General features: G+C 38.0%; 1 protein-coding gene across 4 annotated transcripts in view; it reads left to right on the top strand.

The window, feature by feature from the left end:
• Positions 1–16564, top strand: part of LOC124166376 (GTP cyclohydrolase 1) — an 87347-nt gene extending 70783 nt beyond the window's left edge. For all 4 annotated transcript variants that reach the window (XM_046543881.1, XM_046543880.1, XM_046543883.1 and 1 more), the window contains 3 exons: positions 9174–9339; positions 9991–10107; positions 15128–16564. In XM_046543881.1, coding sequence (XP_046399837.1) covers positions 9174–9339; positions 9991–10107; positions 15128–15257 — 413 coding nt within the window. In that variant the 3' untranslated portion in view covers positions 15258–16564. The remainder of the gene's footprint in view (positions 1–9173; positions 9340–9990; positions 10108–15127) is intronic.
• Positions 16565–20069: the final 3505 nt, after the last annotated feature.

Below are 20069 nucleotides of genomic sequence, written 5' to 3'. Positions count from 1 at the left end.
TATAACGAAAAATAAAATTAGTTCCTGCACAGTATTGAAAACGAATGATGAACACGATGTAAGATTATGAATGAAGTTCATGCGAATACTCATGCTCAACCCCAAATCAAAAATGTGAATAATCTTACTTTGAATTAGTTTTTTTGAGCTTTACCCTAAACATTATCTTCTCAGTAAAATAGTTCATATCTCAGTAAATATTTCTCTAATTCATCTACCTCCGGGTTATATCGTTCTTCGCTATCATAGCCACCCGGTTTGGAAAGCTAAAATTGTCAGAAATCGTTTTGCAGAATTTAAGTATGGGAGACGTGCACGGATGGAATATGGTGGCTTTTCATCTATGAAGTCGTTACTTAAATCAGTAAAAGAAATGCATTATATTCTACATTCCTCTTATTTCAGTGTGGACTACAGTCTTGGTCGTCGGTTGATTAGGCTAGAGATTTTTAAACGATCCTCTGAATTTCGATGGTGATATGAAGTTGAAAACTCACTGGTGAAAAATGTGACTTTTCGGCAACGATAACTTTGGAAATTCATTAAAACTTCGACCCAAGTTTTATGCGAGTTTATTCTGGTTCATATTGGATCATTCGCTTTGAGATTTCTCCGATGATTGGGATTATATTTTTTTTAAGTTAACGACCTTCCTTGTGTCAGAAGATGATCTTCTCACTTGTTTTTCTGGCTCATTTCTAAGGGCTGTTGCTTTTCAATACAGCAAAGTGTAGAGAAGCAAGTACTAATCCAGGTGTGGTAACAATTTATGGCCAAGCTTGATGATTTTTGATAGGATCCCTTTTGCTTCACATGTAAATGACCATGGATGGCTGAAACTTTTTGATAAAGCATTTAATTTTGTTGCAAGTTCATCGATCTCTCTCTGGCGATTGATTATTGAAATAGTCAGTGCATGCAATTGATTAGCCAATAACAAGGTAAATATCGCTTAAAAAGTTAATTATATGCGTATTAAGCTATCTTAATGATCTGATTATTGAAATGTACAACTCATTTAGAGATATCATAAGTGATATGATCGGACATTGATGCAAGGCCCCCCAAGGAAAGATTTTAAATTAGAACATAATCGCTAAATTTTTATTGGGTCATGTTGGATGTGATAAGTCATTGAATGAGCACTTACACGTTGTAATTGGATAAATATTTGGTAATTAGCATTAAAGATTGTTTATCGTAAACTATAACTTCCCCATTCCGTGGTTGAAATGTAGTTATTTTAAGTCTGTATGTCTGCCACGCCTTGTTTCGACTAGGCTTCTATTTGCGTACCGCTCCACGTTCACCGTCCGCTTAGAATTGACTGGACTCGTAATTTTCTTTACGAAGGCAAAGGTAAATCTCCCATTGCTTTTCATGAAATATGGCATGGTGTATGGAAGAAGCGATCAACAGTTGAGGTCAATTGCGCCGTTAGGGTAGGTAATGAGGGAAGGGACGAGAGAAACGTGCAATATTTACATGGGCACGCATCATTTCCAGTATGTATAAAATATCAATTTCCGATGACATGAAAAATTTTGGCCAGCTGCCTGAGAGGATGAGTGGAGATTTTTTTCTTGACAGTTCATTTAAATCATAAGAGGCCGGAGATTGATGCACCATACGCGACCCGTAGCTGAGAATTCTGTGACCCAGTAACTTTTATCTCTTAGCTAATTTTCATATGGACAAGTTTTAGAGGACTCAAAGTAAATTGGGCCTGACAATTTTGCTGATGGAAATGATTGTGTGCGAATGTTTGTAGTGTACTTTCTCTCTACCTCCCTTCTCTTTCAGCGGGTATTTCATAACAGCATTTAAGCTAACCTTATAACCACCAAGAAGATGTCACTGCAGTATCATGAAAAATTAGGTTGCTTGATCGATTCCGGTGTCCCAAATTGCAAGGTTTTCTATTAAAAAAAAGTGCTATGCTCCCTCAACGAAAAGCTGGTCGGTTATTCAAGCCAGACTAAATTGTTCTGCCCCGTAAAACGGCCAGTATTTGTCCAAAGGTTTACGCACTAAGGCTTATTTCAATTAACTCGCGAAAATGATGACTTGTCGATTTAAATATTTGCCTGAAAGCATATGATTACATGCTCAATTGTTACTTAAATTATCATTTACTTCGTACATAACAATTATCCCCGGTTAAATTATACTAATAGTCCTTTGTTACCTATGTTATAAACGTTATCCGTGGCCTTAGTAAGGATTTCATCTGCCGAAACTTTCCGCCGGAAGCAATATGAACTGACGCGGAGGGAATCATCGAGGAGCTCTATCATCTGTTACATTTTGTTCATTTTGTGTACTTTCCAATTACCAATTCATTACTGGTTATGCTCTCCGTTATTGCAGTTTTGAACAGTTCACTCCACTCAAATATTTTCCTCTCACTGTAAAGTTTAATGGCGTAAGTGGTCATCGCTCGGTTATCATTTTCTTCGTGCTCGATTATTGCTTGTCGCAAGCTTTTCTCTACTCCATACATGTCCTTTCGCTCCTCAAGTGGATATCGTCGGGGGAGGGGATGGACTCCCGCGACCTCGTCTGCCTCGAGTGTAATTTAAGAGTCGTATATAGAGGAAATGTGAAACCTATCATCAGATTATTTTTAATGGCAAAAAAATCGAAATTCGAGTGAAATTTTATTTTCGTTGAGTAGCCGCCTGAGGTCAACCTACAGATCGTATCTAAGTGTGAATATTTGAGCTAATGAGGCGTAAACTGTTTATTTTCCTCGGCTATGTGTCTTGCGGATCGTGTTGAGTGACCTGATTAGCGATCTTAAACTACAATATTTTCCAATCGCCCATCAATTGAATTTATTCCTTTGATATGAGTGGTCTACGTGCTTTTTATTAGTAGTCGTTGAGGTTATTATTGCTGGGTATAACATTCATCTATTTGACCTTAATCCAACTAATTTTTTCTGTTTTCAGCTTATTTAAAGCTAATTAACGACAAGCTTCTACATCCATTCAGGGAACATATCATTTTTTATTCCAGAAAATTTGAAAATGATGTCACAAATAGTCTGATTTCATTCTTAGTCTGAGGTTCCACAATATCTTACTTGCGTCACGGAGTTATTTCGTAAGATATGGGGTTAAAAGGTTACAGGGCTAAGAAGTGTTGATCTATAGTGGTATGTGTTTAATTTTTGGGGATTTCTAATGTGACACTTTTTTTCACACTATGCTATCTAAACTGGTAATATTATTTTCCTGTTGGCAAGTCACTTTTTAGTGGCGCGTCATTCTCAGAAATCTTGATGAGTGCTAGTTGCGAGACACATGGCATAATGATAGTATAAAATTCATTTCCCTCAGCTGTGAATAAATCTGAAGCAATCTAGATAAATATATGATGAAGAACTCTTTCTGCTTCGGCAATGGTGAGGGTACGCTCTTGGTCCATACTTGTGTAGTTAATTTTTAGCGTATTTTCCTGTTATAAGTGCGTGGAATATAAGATCATCGTTATTGTTAGTGACTTGGGCATTATGGCGTTAAATAGAATGTTATAACTGTTTAGCCCATCATGTGAAGTTACACTCTCCCTTGAAACATAATTTAGTCCAATACTTATTTCAGAACTGATTGTGTCGACATCACATAGTTGAACTGCAAAATCACGCTATTTACGATCATGTCATTCATACCCATGCCTTCTCGCAGTTAGGCAGCTGTGTATCGAGCTGTTTGATAGATAAGGATTAATCTCGTCGTCTTTTCAGCTTTCGCTTTTTTTCAGCAATCGAAATTTAATGAAACTGCGTTTTGAGTCTTTGGCTCTTAGATGCTTGCATTTATCACTCTTCTGGTTTCAATAAACCAGTCATCTGACCTTGATTATGTTGGGTAAAAACATCATAATTCTAGCTAATGTGAATTGTAGACTTCCCATGGTGATTGTAGCCCGAATCTTACTTTTCTCGTTTGTATATTTTCCTAACAGTATAATTGCAAATCGTCTTCATCAAAATTCTTTGGGAGTAGAGACTTTGCAATTAACATTCAAGCGATTGATGTTCCTATATTGCTATTGAGTTGCTCTTTTGTTTGGTTTTTAAAGATCTTTTGTTTGGACTTCAAAACTTGCGTGAAATTTTTAATTAAGTTTTTGACATTATTAAGCTACACAGCGGCATTTTTTAGGATACTTAGAAGTAGCTCGGTATTTTATAATAAAGATAAATTGGATAGTCAAATCTTTGAACTGCTGTAACCTAAAATGTGAGAGATGAAACATTTTAGACGCTCGTAATACTCTAGAATGGGAGGCTTGCCGTTTCTGTGTGTTTTATTGCTTAAATTGTTATTTTCGGAGTTGCCCAAGACACAAAGTCAATGGGGCTTATTTACTTTTATGAAGGCTGCCTTTATTTTCCTCTTGCTCTAAATCGTCGCTTATCCCCTTCAGGAAATTCTTGTCATGCTTTGATCTCAAAAGCTTAAAACCTTAGAGAAAGGATCAAATAATTTGCCTTTCGTATCACATTAGCATGTGACTTCTCTTCATTAACTTCCGTAAAATGTCATTTTATTTTTTAAACTCTGCCTTCTGTAACGCCGGCCTTTTCTGTTGCGTACTTCACTCTTAACATTCATCACGCATTCTCCTGCCAAACGGCCCCTATTTATCTCAATTATATCCACCTCCACAATCGCTCCAGCGCTGAAAAGAAATGTATCCCTAATCTGAATGATTGCAAGTCGTCAACCAATGTCAGAGTAAGTACTTGTATTCTCTGCCCTCAATATCCTGGGAAATCCTGGGGTTGAAACGAATGCTAAACAATCATACCAGTGAAAATGACGTCATATTATAGCAAGGGAAAGTTCATTTGGGCGGAACTGCACCCATGGTGTCAGTCCTGTATGTTAAATTTTCGGGGTAGTGACAGGTAACGTCAAGTAAAAATAAGTTAAATGAGACAGATGAGAAATGGTAAAACAATAATTATGCAATCCGTTAAGGTGCTTGGAATTCTTACGGCTAGGGGCATGATTTCCGAGGGCAGTATTATCTTTTTCTCATTACCTTTGGTGGGAGAGAGTCAGTTACCGGCAATTTTCCGCTGAGCAGCAAATCAATATTAAAACGACTACTTGAAGATTCTGTGGATGTTTTGTGAAAAAGTGTGCAAATGAGACGTCGAAAGTATTTAGCTAGCTTATTGCCACTCAAATAAAATATCTCACTAATTTGTCTCAATTAAAGCGCGGAATTTTACGACCGATTTTAATACGAAACATGTTTACGCATATTTTACCTTGAAAAGTGTAAATGGGAACTGAACAGAACTGGTGGAAAAATATACTGCGTTCGACTGCAACTCGTGTCAGTCCAAAGGAAGATCGGTTGACTTCATACGAAGAGACAAATGAAACGTTAGCAGTACGATCGAAGTGTACCCCAATCTCCATCTGAGTCGACTAATCGATGCTCTTTAAGGCCTGTATCCTATTTGGGAGGTGTATAGGAACCGCCAGACTTCACTATAGCAGGCTCACTTTAGTAGATCAGTTTCGAAAATGCGGCCGGGACTGGAGGAAAAGAGCAAGTAATGAATCGTAACCTTTCTCGGATTGCCACGTGTTGCACTGATGCTTGCCATGGTTCGAGTATTGAGAGGACAAGGGGTCGCCGGAGTTCAGCTGTTCAATGCTTGAAAATGTTTCATCTGTCTCCGTTACTCCCTGGCACTCGCATTCAGGAGCAAATTGCCAAAATGTTGCCTACGACTGTTTTCCTTTTGCCGTGGTTTTTTATCTTCAGTGGAGTCAAGTATAGCTGTAATAAAATAGACAGGCCTCCTTTCATTTAAAAGCTCGTCTGAAATGTAGCTTCTTATGATAAGGACATTCTGAGGCATAGTTCTATCTAATTAACATTACAACCTTTCTGATTCGTAAAGGTCTTTTTTTAAATGATCATTGTTGCCCAATGGACCATATTTAATATTTATTTATATTATTTATCCCCTTTGCGCTAAATATTATCGATTAAGAACATGCGGGGGATTATCACATAAACAATCTGTTAATTCATTTTCTTCTTTTAACCATTCATTGTTTATCCCATATTCCAAAATTTAATGATGCTGTATTCCTAATGTGACGTAGCATAATTCAATACTTGAGTGATGTTTCATTTAACAGTTTTCAATACACGTACTTTATGCCACGGAAAGAATACTAATTGTTTGGAATAATTTTGAAATGTGATTACTGTAACAAAAATATCTAATGGATAATGCTTGGAGCAAAGGTCAATCCCCTCCTGCCATTACGGTTTGGAATGCGTAGGAAAGCCTAAAACAGGTTTAATTAGGTCGACACTAAATATGGCTCCCGTATTTTCTTCAAGGTGCTCCTAGTTTTATGGGCAGGTGTTATGCAACTTGAATCTCTACTCAGAGCATTGAGGGGAGAAAGCCACCAGTCCATATGGACTTAATTCATAACTACTTCGTCCTCTTTTAAATTTTAGGCCGGCTAGCATTTATTTTCGATCAACATTTTCGCAATGGTATTCCTTTTTTCTTAAGCACTAGGGGAAAGTACGAACGTTTTCTGTTGACTTGCACTCTCCCATTTAAGTACGAATTTAGAGGTTGTTGAAATATGAGGTAGTCTCTCCTTCTCTTGATTTGTAGCGAGCAAATAAGCACTGAATCCGAGCCTTTGATGACATCACGAACTAGTTAATGGTGCATAAGCTTCAACGTTTTTTCTCTTCAATTAGCCTCGTGTAGCTGAACTGCAGAGAATTTTAGGTCAAAAATATCTTTTCCCACGATAACGATCCGTGCATTATAATTGCGATTTCGGGCAGATTAAGCGATACCGTACCGTGAAGTTGCCTAATTGGCACTGAGGATCCCGGGAGGTGGGCGTAATTATTAGAGGCATGTTTCATTAACACCACCCCTTGTTTCGCTTCTGGCAAGTGTGTCACCGCCGCGACCCAGCTGGACCGTATATTCTCTTTGCCATCCACCGCGGGAATATTATCCCGCCTATCTCCCTCGCCCTTTCCACCCGCCCCTACCCTTCGAGCACTCCTTTGAGGGGGTTGCTTTCCGCGACCCTGGCAGGAACTCCCTTTTAACTCCGTCCTCAACCCCCTCGCCCGCACGCTCCCCTCCGCCGTAGTCTTTTCCGGCACCCTTGTTCGCGGCCTACGTCACTCACGGGAGAGAGGCTTTGGGGGAGCAATTTCCTCTCCTCTGTGCTACGTCACCTTTGAGATCTCCGCAGTCTTGGGGTTCTAGGGTGGAAAGCAAAATGATGGCAGGTATTTTTTTTCCAAAGTACGGCCGAAGTCATTCGATAGATACTTGTGACCATGGTGAATTGCTGGTCTTGCATTGTTGTAGGAATAATTGAAAAATGCATCCTTTTTTTATTCGGTGGGATAAAATTGGATATCCACTTTCTTGGTCGTACAAAAATAGTTAACTGCATTGTGGGGTAGCTTGTGATACTCAAGTTCGTTAGTTGAGCACGAGGTTCTTATTGGATTATTTTATTTGCATCCTCTTAAGATTCTCGTATTCACGATTAGAGAATTCTTTTTTCACCCTCAAAATCCTTGTCATTTTTATAATTTTTCGATAAAATATTATCGCGAAAGTTATTTTTAGTGCCTTGTACCATAATAGTGAGAAAGGTATTTGTAAAAACGTTTTACCCATGACCTGAATATTTTTTGAGATAAGACTTTTTCATTCTTAAATGCACAGGCATCAGCGTAATTTCAGTACATAGATTTTCGGATTGCTTTCGTCGGTGCGTGAATTCAATGAGTAATGCCACAATGAATAAAACCTTTAATAGTGCTTCAATGCGGTGGATAAAATAATTTACTCAAGAATAACTGGAAATTCCTTCGCCAAACAGATGAAATGCTCTATTATTTGGAATCAAAGAATTAGTCACAATGGGAAAGGAATCCGAATTAGGAGAGATCTAGAATGAGTAGTATAATTAAGGATATTCAGAAGTGAATAAATTTTCATGTTATAAATGGAGGCACTTCAATAGAGCCTCTGAATCAATTTCGGAGCATCGTTTGGCAGCTTTCCAGAGTTCTGCTGGGACTGAGTAGACGGCTCGCCAACCTGTTGAGGCACATTCAACATTCGTTGCCTTCCTCACAGTGAAGGGACCGAATGGACCAATTAAGTAATTACTCGAGACTTCCGTTTTGTCTCTCTATAGCTGTGGAGATTGTTTTATTTGCCTTATCCCGTTCAACGTAGCGAGATTTCAGTCAATTAAGTTAGAAACTTTGACGTTGAAGTTGTCTCATTTATATGGCACTCATCAAGTCTACCTACACTAGTGGAAGGTAAGGAGTATGCGTGGGACTAGTGTATGTTATGGGTTTACTTCTTAATCTTCTTTAGTTGAAGTACGATGAAAATACTTTGTCATATTCCACACTTTATTACAAATGGTACGACCCGGGTTTCTGCATATCATGCTATCATCAGCTGATGCTGATAGCATGATTCAGCTGACGATAGCATGATATACAGAAACCCGGGTCGTACCATTTGAAAGAAATTGTGGAATATAGCAAGGTATTTTATATTTTTAACATGAAACAGTTCCATTAAGTAACGCCGGAGACCGTGTCTTACATTAGATTATCGATGAAGGTTTTCAATTGTGTGTGTGTTTCCTGTTGCTTTCGAACTCGGAGGAGTAGTTCGGGTTAATATTCCGGGTCAGGCCACAGCTTTTTGCGAGGATCAACTATTATTTGCGACAGCCTTCTTCAGAAACTCATGGCTTTTGAATTCCAGCTGAGTGAACGCGTTTGTTTTCAAATGGTTGAATAAATTATGATAAATTCCTTTTGGGTTTGGGAGGTTAACATGTTGATGTGGGTTAGGAGGCTAAAGTAATTTGGTAAGAGAATGCTTCTCCCAAAATGTAAATTACGGTGAAATGTGCAGGAAACTCAAAGGATATAGCTACCAGATGTAAGCGCTGTGATAATTCTAGCGTATAAACATAAAGGCCTTCCGCTCTGCTGAGAGACTTAGCCCATTTGTTCTTCCTTGTTTTTAAAATTTTACTAAGATCTTTAAAAATTTATTCGTAATGAATCCCATTCTTATCCAGTCTCTCTCCTTTTTTCAGAGGTTCTCAATGACGCTGTTTTTGACGAAGACCACGACGAAATGGTGGTGGTAAAGGACATCGAAATGTTCTCAATGTGTGAACATCACCTGGTACCCTTCTATGGAAAAGTGTCTATCGGTTATCTTCCGAATAAGAAGATCCTTGGTCTCAGCAAGCTTGCCAGGTAAAGAATATTCATTGACATAACTACATGAAAAATTTTGTGCCGTCAGTGTGTGTACTAATAATTTATTTCAGGCTTGAACCCATTTTTTTTTTGTTATTGGGCAGGGCCGGCCTTAGGGCGGGGCGACCGCCCCGGGCCCCGCGTTCGTGGAAAAAAATTAAAATATACGATAGTTTTGAAAACGCAATTTCAACTATTACTGTATTGTTAAGTCCGTGCTAGACAAAAAGTAATATTTTGAAAAAGGAATAATAATGCAGTAATTTTTATTGAAGTGAAGGGCCCCGCACTGAAGGCTCGCCCCTAGCACCGCACCTGCTAGTGCCGGCCCTGTTATTGGGAATACCGAGTCCAGAAAATAAATTCTGGATTTCTAGGGATTCATTTGGAGAGGAACTCCAACTAACAGTTAGAGGATTTAAAAGTTACAATAAACCCCTGCTCGCTTCCGCCTTGGTTTTGGATATCCTCTCTGAAATCGGGGGAAGACTTAAGTTTTTATCAGGGAATTGAGTTTATTTTTGACGTGAAGTGGGTTTTATTTATTAATTAAATCATTCAATGTTAGCTAAAGTATTACCTGCATGTTATGTCATATATTCATCGCCTGGAGAAGCTAAATTAACTTATTACTTTTTAATTTTTCAGAATTGTGGAAATTTTCAGCAGAAGGTTGCAGGTGCAAGAGAGACTTACGAAGCAAATTGCGATCGCGGTAACTAAGGCGGTGGATCCGGCTGGTGTGGCTGTCATTGTGGAAGGAGTGTAAGTATAAGGTTATTTTTCAATGAGTAGAGACTGCTAAAAGCATTGTGTAGAAAATCATCCGTGATGAAAGAGTCTTGTAGGGAGTGTAGTAAATATATAGATCTGCCCCGAATTTCAGTACTTTTTCTCCCACTTATCATGTTAATGAAGATGAATATGGATGGACACCAAAGCGTGAGGGGAATTTCAAGCACATTTTAATTTATTTCATTTGGTATGTAATATTTCTGAATAAAACGATCAATTTTAAAGGGTTCTTGAATAACAGCGTAAGGGGCATTCGCTAATCGGTGATAAAATGTAAGATTAGTTTATTTCCATTTATGCGATGGTAATCGTGCACAACATTATATTTTGAGAGGGAAAATTGTCGATCTTATTTTAACTTTGTTACAAGGAGTATTAAAGGGCTCAAATCGTGAAAATATGTATGCCCGATTTTTTATGGCTTAATAATTTTCTACTAATTGTAAGACATAAATACTCTTTACTAGCACCCTCATTGTTAATTATTTGCCATAAAAATCGCAGAACTCGACGTATTCTTAAATAAGGGGGGTGTAATCTGTGAAGTACAGTATTGAAGAACCGTATAGCGAAAAGTTGGCGTCAAAGGTATATCGTTAAAGCTTATGTCAGTTGATTCCATCAGCTTTAAAAAATTCTCATCACCTTCAGCTTGTGAGGTAGCGGTGAATAAAGCCTGTCGATGTCAAATGGTGAACGTTAATGATCCAAAAATTAATTGTTGTTCGATAAGGATGCCATAGCCAAAAAATCCATGTAAATATTATTTTAGAAAAGCCGTGTTTAGTCTTTAAGTAGAAATAATTATTGCTGCGAAGTTCAGATGGTCTCTACGTAATTTTAAATCATTCGATTAACCTAAGTAGGAACAAATTAAAACCTTATTCATTTCCAGACCTTAAATCTGCGAAGTCTCTCTCACTTGTTAAACATCAGTGTTTGTGTATAACGTATAAATAACCTTTAGCTTCTTGTTTTCACAAAATCACGGTCTCTCTTACTCAATGATAACGATAGAAATCGGAACTGTATCAAATGTCAAATGAATTAAATATTTTAATGCTATACATTTTCTTGGGACTTTTAAAGACTAAAAAACTTCTGTCTATTGTCAAAGGAAGCTGTATATTTTCATTTATTTATTGATTACTTCAGTCTCCCGCAAAATTGATGTACCAATATTGGAAGAGAGAAATCATTTTATGTTATGCAATCTTATTTCCCCGCCTGTTCTTATTATCAGAAAACGTGTCGGCTGTATCTTAAATCATGTAGCGGAGGAATTGTTTACATTCATACTGCCCCGGCTTAATCGTGACGGAAATGTTTATTAAATCACGCAAGTCGAGTCTTTTCAACCTCTCTCTCATTGCCTTTTAATGATATAATGGGCGCGATTAAATTCTACATATTCCACGTTAGAGGACAATTGAGATATTAGAGGCCCACAATTTCAACCTCGCTGAATTTAGCTAATTGTTGATAAGAATTTGTCAAATAAATAATGGTTATTCCTTTTTATTGGCGCTGTATTTCCTTGGAGTTAAATTCTACCATTCCATCGAATTTTATTGTTAAAATTGTAGCTGAACGTGTAGCGTAGTTATTTAAGCTGCTTCGGTTCACATTCTATGATAATTTTTGAATGCATACTGCATTTTTGAAAGTAACAATCAGAAATCTCATCATATTCAGATATACTGTGTGTTTGCTATAAAGAAGGATATATTCATTCATGGCTCCGTACAGGAGCGGTCTGGTCGGAGCTGCTGGTCGGCAATCTCGGAGGGCCACAAGCTTAATCGCCCACCTCAACGCGTGCGTCTGTCGTGAAGCGTAAATGAAAGGTGTGATAAAAAAGACTCGGATTACTTGAACATTTTTTTTTGCCGTTATGAAATTTTAAGCTTTCATTAGTGCTTTATTAACAGCATCAGTGGCGTACTATAGTAACGCCACTATACATCATACTCGATGAAAAAATATTATATAAATAAATGAAATGAAGGCGTTAGAGTATGATAGAGAAGCTGATGCTTTTTTAAAAGGGTTGTTCGATAAGATTCTTTTTAAGGTATTTTCATTTTAGGGCATTATCAAGGAACAAATTCACTAAGTAGATAATAGAACCATAATAAATCATTAAATTTTATAAGCTTTGAAATCTTCCTCATCGCAGCATTTTTCTTGAGAAGCTTTCATATTTTATAAATTTATCTGATTTGTAAGAGCGTTAACATCCATTTTCGGCCATGGAATTTCCTAAAAATTTTCCGGTGGAGTATCTCCGAATCTGTAAGAAGGGTGCCATCATGAGCCCCAGCCGTGGGCCCCTAATCACCTTAGACCGCCCATGGCTCCATGTTACATATATTCTGGCAATGTAGCTTAGAGATGGATATTCAGACTGCAATCGCGACAAGATTCCTCTACGTAACTCCTTGAGTGTTAATTCGTGTACATAATGGACTGGGCATCGATCGAGAGAACAATACGAAGAGGTCTTCTCAACTGCGACATGAATTCGTTAGCATGAGCGGCATCTCGTCTATTTTATCGAACTCATGTGGTCTGTAATAATTATTTTTATAATAATTAGTCGCGGGCAAGATGGAGTTGGTTCCTTGAAGTACAGGATCATTGGCCTATTCCTCTTTCCTTGCATCTCCGCTAAGATTTTCCTTCGTAATCTCAGACGCTCAGCGGAGTTCACGTTAGGGTCAGAAAGCTAGTCGGCTAGAGCTCGGAAAATAATTTACGTGATAAGTGAGGAGATAAGGATTGCCGAGACATCTACTCGGGTGGGTTTTCGTGCACATGAATATATGGGGGAGAGATGACTCGAGAATTTTACGAAATTACATCAAATTTTCATGGCGCTATTTCGGCTTTAGCTCTTGTTCCGAAATGGGCCGTTAGTCGCCCGTTATCGATGTCTCACCGTAATTTCCACTTTTGAAAATATCACCTATAACTTTGATGCGAAAATATACTTAGGCGCCAGTTTTTAGATTGACAAGAGAATTTTAACTTATCGCGCGGAAAATATTTATTAATGACTCGGAGCTTAACATATATTGCAGAAGTATTTTTCGACCGACCTGGATACCTAGGCCCGTAAAAATAAATTCAGGAAGGGTTCTTTTAGAGAAGGACCGCTCTTCTGATCGTATTTCATAAAAATTTAGCGATTTTTTTAAATCGCTGAACTCTCTCTCCCGCTCGCTTTGGCCTGTCCATCCCTTCACGTCAAGGTAGTTTCGAAAGGCAGCCTGAAAAGTATATCAACCGCGATACACATCGCTTCAGATATTTTCTGTTTCTGGTACTTCTTTGGAGAGATCTCTGCTTTGAAGCATTGGTGGCCCATCTAAGGAATAAATAATACCTGCTTCGTAAAGCATTGATAATCTCTGATTATTTTATAATTATATTAAATCCTATTTTCAGCCGAACTATGTATTACTAGTTTCTTCTCTGCAGTTTTATGAAGCTCCCACCAGTAATAAAAGTGGTTCATCACATAAATGTAAATTTTTCGTACGATCATAAGATTTCTATCATTAAATAGATACTAAATAACATTTTCACCTCAATTTTGGGATGAAGGTAAAACACCTCCACCCACTCTCCAGAATCTGCCACTGCCTAAAGTCCCCCATAGGTATCTATAGCGAGGATTTATAGTAGTCCTATAATATTCCTTAAGCAGCATGCACGGTACCCTGACTGATCCATTGCAGTATTTTCCGAATGATTTGTCTCACCAGTTTTGGGGAGAGATATAGGGTGGGTGAGTAGGCTGATCATCTTGCCCAGTACTGGCTTTGACAATGTGATCAAATTTTCCTAAGAGGTAGAAGTGGATATTGTTCTACGTATATTTGTGTGGGATTTTAATTTTGAAGTTCAATCCAAAATGTCCTTAGTGGCCCTATAATTTTATGCCCAGTGATTCATAGTCAAGTACTGCAGCAATTGAGCTAGATAAATAGGTGTGATTTATTTAAAACCTACTGAGTAAAAGTTAGTGAAATTTGCATTAATTGCCATGAGAAAAAATTCCCCTGGACCTGAAATCAAACCACAGACCTTTGGCATTCCAAGCCACTTTGCAGACACTACACTATCCAGGCTCTTAAAATTTCATTGCAATTTTAGCTAATCATCATTAATAAGTTAACATAGTACCAGAGGTTGAAATAAAAGCATGATTAGCATGGAGTTAACTTTATTCCATTTGTCTGGTTGGTGTGGTTCATGCAGTGGTGCATTGAGGGGGAGGTTTTGGGGGATAAATCCCCCCAGAACTCAGAGAAATTTTTAAGTTTACTATATTTTACTTAATTGGATTTATAATACTAATAGGATAGTTTAAGGATTAATAAAATATCCCTCAGAAAGACGTAAAACTCGCCATTTTGACCCATTTATCTTAAAATTCTTCAATTTATAAATCTCGTACATACCACTTATCCTGGTGGGTATTCCATACCCCCACACACCCCGGTATTAGTTGCACCTAAACCTCCCCTAACCTTAATTCCTGCCTGTGCCCCTGGGTTCATGTATAATAAATTGTGATCCTCTACAGAAGGGGTCCAGCTAGGAATTAAGGCTAGGGGGGGTTTCAGGTGAAACTAATTCTGGGGGGACTGGGGGTATTGCATACCCACTAGGGTAAGAGGGAGGTACAGGGGCCCTCCTTCAAAAAAATTAAGATAAATGGTTCAAAATGGTGAGTTTTGCAGCCTTCTGAGGGATATTTTATTAATCCTTACACTATTCTACAAGTAATAATAATGCAATTAAGCATAATAGATTCAACTTAAAAATTTCTCTGAGCTCTGGGGGGGAACGTTTATCCCCCAAAACCCCCCCTCGCTGCGCCACTGCTCTATAGCCCCTTTCACAATCTTTTCTTGTGACCTATTCATCTTCTGGGAACGCATTAATCTTTGATCAAAATTTTCCTTCTGTTTTTCAACAGGCACATGTGCATGGTTATGAGAGGGGTTCAAAAAATCAACAGCAAGACTGTGACAAGCACCATGCTTGGTGTGTTTAGAGATGACCCCAAGACTCGCGAAGAGTTCCTCAACCTCGTCAACACAAAGTAAATAAGTTGGGTGGACCTGGGAGAAGGTTGGAGAAGACTTGCCTCAACTTCAGCCTGCTCTTCAAACTCTGAAAATTGTCCAAATCTCATCAGAATGGGGACCAATATGGAGAGGAAGAATGTTGATAAAGATATACATACCAATATATTAAAGTATACTGTTAAGTGGTTGGAGGGATCAAAATGTAGAAAACTTTTGTTGAGATTGTTGAGTTAACTCGAGTTTTATGGTAAAACAGGGTCCATCTGGAAATTTTAAAGGATGTTCCGTCTTGCTTGCTTTGTTAGATGGATCTCTTCAATTTGTCTCCATTAACGTGCTCTCTAGTAGTGCACTGCATTGAAGGGAGAAGGACTCAAACTTTGCAATGTGTGCACCCATGGGAACCATGTTATGTCCGCCCAGTTTAAAGATATTGCTTCCACCTGCTCAGTATTTTGTGGCAGTAGGATGGAATTGTCATGTGTTCTATATTTTACAATTTACAGCATAGATATTTTTTTGGAAAGCAAGATTGACTAAGAAATGCTAAAAATCTGTACTTACCTCTGCTTAAATCTAAATGCAGTGTCCATAATGGCATGTACTTCTACATAAACATGGTCGCATGTGCTGAAATCAACTTGCAATGTATTGATTTGAAAGTGTGCTCAACGAAGTTTCTCTTGTCTTTAGTGTTTGTGTGTGTTGCTGTTGATTTGATGTGAAACAAAAATATCTAATTATGGATGTGTTTTAATGTCTAACATGTGAATTTTGTCTTCCATTACTTAGAATATAATTGTTATAAGTTATTGATGGATATATCTTGCAGTGGTAGAGTAAATGACTGGCATGCTTGCTACATAATCTGACAAAATATTTTATTGGCGGACTCGTTATGCATGTTGAAAAAATTTTATTACAAATAGAACTGTTGTTGTTCTTTTCAAAATTTTATAAGTTATGTTTTTAAAATTTTAATCTTGATGGCCTATAATGAAAATAGTGACATACACAAATGATTGTGATTATTCATGACCTTATATGTGGACCATTTGACTTATCTGTTCATTCCACAAGGCAGTAATGTTGCTCTGCTTGGTTGCTTTTACTAGGTAAATATGGAGGGCAACATTTTTGCCTCAAGACGTATGGTTGAATTGTTTAAACATAAAACAACTGAGAAAGCCTCAAAGAAATAAAATTATATGTATTTTTATCAGATATTTTTTCTATGCTTATTTTGTGACATATTTTAAGTTGGTAAATGTTGCATATTGTATTCAATACAGATGATTGATATAAGAATAAAATTTTTAAGTACATTCATTGCGTTATTAATTTCATGACGATACAAATGCATAATCTAATTCTCCAAGATTAATTTAGCCTAGTGCTCGATCAGCTTCAATAAATTCCATGGCACGAAAAGATCAATCCGGACTGGTTTGAATACTCTTTTAAGTGGATGTTATTGATCTAATAGTCTAAACTTCTTGAAGGGAAATCATTTGTAAACAGGGTAATAGTTTAAAATTCTTATTTCCAAGATTTCCAGGCTTGCTTAGGAGGATTAGGCTTTAATCATAGCCTATTCAAGCCTAAAATTATCAATGATGCGTTTAACAATTAAAGGAATGAACCAGGATAGTGAATTTAGGAGTACTTGTGGGGTGGTGGTATCTGTACAGAAAGAAACCATTTGAGGAGGAGGATGGAGATATAAGTATGTCCCCATAAGCTACCTCAATAGGCATGTAGCAGGTGATAGGTCACCAGCAGTTTACCATAAAATAAAGAAAATTAGGCACGCTATTTGAGACATTTGACTATTGGTTTAATTTTTTGGCATTTATTTAAGTTTTAGTTGTTTGAGAGAGTAACTGATTCCTATAACTAACTGTTGAGCCAAATTTTATTTCAAATTTCCTGTTAGACCTGGAAACAAATTGAGAATCTAAAATAATGTTCTCCAGTTGCTTTGAAGGATATCCCATCTCAAATTTGCAAGCCAAAGCACCAAATCTGTCTAAAGTGGCTTGCAATCTATTTATGGGGTGGTAGGCTATTATGGTTTGTTAAGATTAAAGTCTTAAACTTATTTTTCGGTAACAATCATTGGAGAGGCAAAATAGTATCTTACTCTGTCCCGGGACGTGATGAAAGTGAGGTATGGTGAGTAAAATGGAAATTCATGGGAGACCCATTGGCCTTGGTAGCACCAGTGTAATGTTCCTATCTGAGGTTATAAGGTTGAGTCTCGTCTAGGGTACTTTTTTTCCGTAATTTCTTTCTACTTTTTCTTTTACAGATAAGTGTGCTTTTCACGATTATTTTCATGGTTTTGACTGAAATTTTCACTTTTTTTCTGGGCGAGCAGTTCGTTTTTGTGCTCATGCAGCATGAGATGTTTCCCCAATTTTCCTCACGGAAGCTTCCTTTGAATTACCTATTTCATTTCCTTGTCACAACAAGACGCGTTTTTAGGATACAGATGTACTTGGATTCCTTTGATATTGAAATGTGGTATTGTGAATTCTTACAATTCAATCCTGGTTTTAAAATCATTGGAATAAACTGTCGAAAACCAGAGAGAGCAACCCAGGGAGGGAATGAGTTCTTCCTCTGGAGTTGGGGATGGTCGACCATCTTTTCAGCAAGCGGTCACTCATCTAACAAGAGGCTCCAGAGAAGTCTCTTAATGGTATATTTTGCTTTCCCCATGAAGACAATTACCAATTTTAATCATCAAAGAATATAGTTTTTCTATTTTTATTGTTTCTTACTTCACAGGGTGTTAAAAGTTCAACTAATAACAAACTCTGATTCAAAAACTAGGTCTGAATGGTAAGAATGAGTCCACAATATCATATTGCAGCATGAAAGGAAATCAAATACATGTAAATCTTAAAAATGCATCATGTTATGACACGAAAATTAAATAATTCAAAGGAGGCTTCCGTGTGAAAAAATGGAAAAACTTCAGATGTCGCAAGTGTACAAAAACATTTCCTTGCGCAGAATTAAAATTTTCAGCAAAAAATCATGAACATGATTGTGAATAGCAGATTTCTCCCAAAAAAAAAGTAGAAGGAAATTTTGAAAATAAATTACCACGGATGGTAATCAACCATAAATCTTCAGAATGGTATTCCAGCACCATAACCACTGGAACACAGTAATAAGTACTTGATTATCGTTTTAAAGTTTTCACTTGTAAATGTTTAACTGCTTTTTTAACCCTTTCACTGCTGTGGACGTACCTAGTACGTACGCACGGCAGACTGCTGTGGACGTACTTTTTCTTCCTCCCTGCCATGCAGTCAGCACTTTCACCGAAGCACTTCGAAGGGTCGCTAATCCAGGACCCTATCCTCGACCAGCTAACCCACGCAGGACCGTCTCCTCGACCCTACGAGCAGGCAGCCTACCTCCCGAAAAGTGACCGCTCTGACTGCAATTTGAAAATCAATCGCTCAATACGATCATCAAAAACTTATTGTTTTCATCGCACTCCTGCCAATCATGCAATCGAGTACGTCATTGAACCGCGTTTCTGCGATGAAAAATAACGGTTTTGTAAAATTTGCTAAAATGGCCATTTTTCCAGATGTCCGCAGCCACGTTTCTAGAAAAGTTAACAGAATCGTTATTTTTCATCGTAGAAACACGGTTAAAAGACATGCTTGATTGCTTGATTGGCAGGATTGCGATGAAAACAATCATTTTTTTATGATTGGATTGAGTGATTGATTTTCAAATTGCAGTCAGAGTGGTCCCTTTTCGGGAGGTAGGCCCCCCCCGCTGGTAGGGTCGAAGAGACGGTCCTGCGTGGGTGAGCTCGTCAAGGATAGGGCCGCGGATTAGCGACCCTTCGGAGGGTGTACCACACCCATCCTGGAGGTACCTGCTCCATGGGCCCAGGAAACGCATTTTAACATTTTCGCCGCATGCGAGGAGTAGGTTTTCGGAGATTGAACAACAGCGAAAGGGTTAACTATTATTTTTCTAATTGAGCTTAAGTTGTAGCAATAAACGATAAAATTCTCCGCGTAGTATATCTCTTACAGGAAAATACGTATGTTGACATGTACCCTCGCAACTGTAGCGCCACTATTTATTACGACTGGTATGAATCAATGGAAACATGGGAGTGGAGAATCCTGGGTAGAGTATTTATAATTTTAATGGAGGAATAACCTGCATTAGGAAACCATGGTAATTACCACCAGTTTTTCTATTTCATCCTTGGTTATTGAGGGAAAACTGCCCCTCCCCCTTCATCCTCGGACTGTTAGTCGGAGTGCTTTCAAAGTTGATGGCTGAAAGAATGTTTGATAGGGATTAAATGATGAACTTGATGACAGCTAATGGGGAATGGCTACAGGGAGCTTATAGAAAAAATGGGCAGGCAAGCAAATCATAGCGTGAGAGGAGGAGGTAAGGGTGATAACATCTTCAATTTGTTGTAGTAATCCTGAAATATGTATGCCTGAAGTACAAATTTTCTGGAATATTCACCAAGGGCAGTGGCGGATCTATGGGAGAGGGGGGCTAAGGTGGCTACAGCCCCACTCTTGGGTCGAAATGCACTCTAGAAAAAATTGAAATTTTTGGGGGTTGCCACTTTATACAAAAGTATTTAGGTATATTGTCCGATATATTAACCTATGTACTGAAACGAATCGATACACAAATTATCTCTAAACTTAGGGCCTATTGGTATGGTATTTGGAGGAGGCGACCTAGAGCTGAGGTCATTTGCGCCATGAGGGTAGGGTATGGAAGGAAGGGTGGAGAGAAACCTGGCGTCGGCATTAGCCTGCTCTT

Source organism: Ischnura elegans, chromosome 10 (assembly GCF_921293095.1).
Source record: "Ischnura elegans chromosome 10, ioIscEleg1.1, whole genome shotgun sequence".
In the NCBI taxonomy this organism is placed as follows: domain Eukaryota; kingdom Metazoa; phylum Arthropoda; class Insecta; order Odonata; family Coenagrionidae; genus Ischnura; species Ischnura elegans.
Note: the sequence above shows the minus strand (reverse complement) of the source record. Positions and strands in the feature narration are given on the sequence as shown.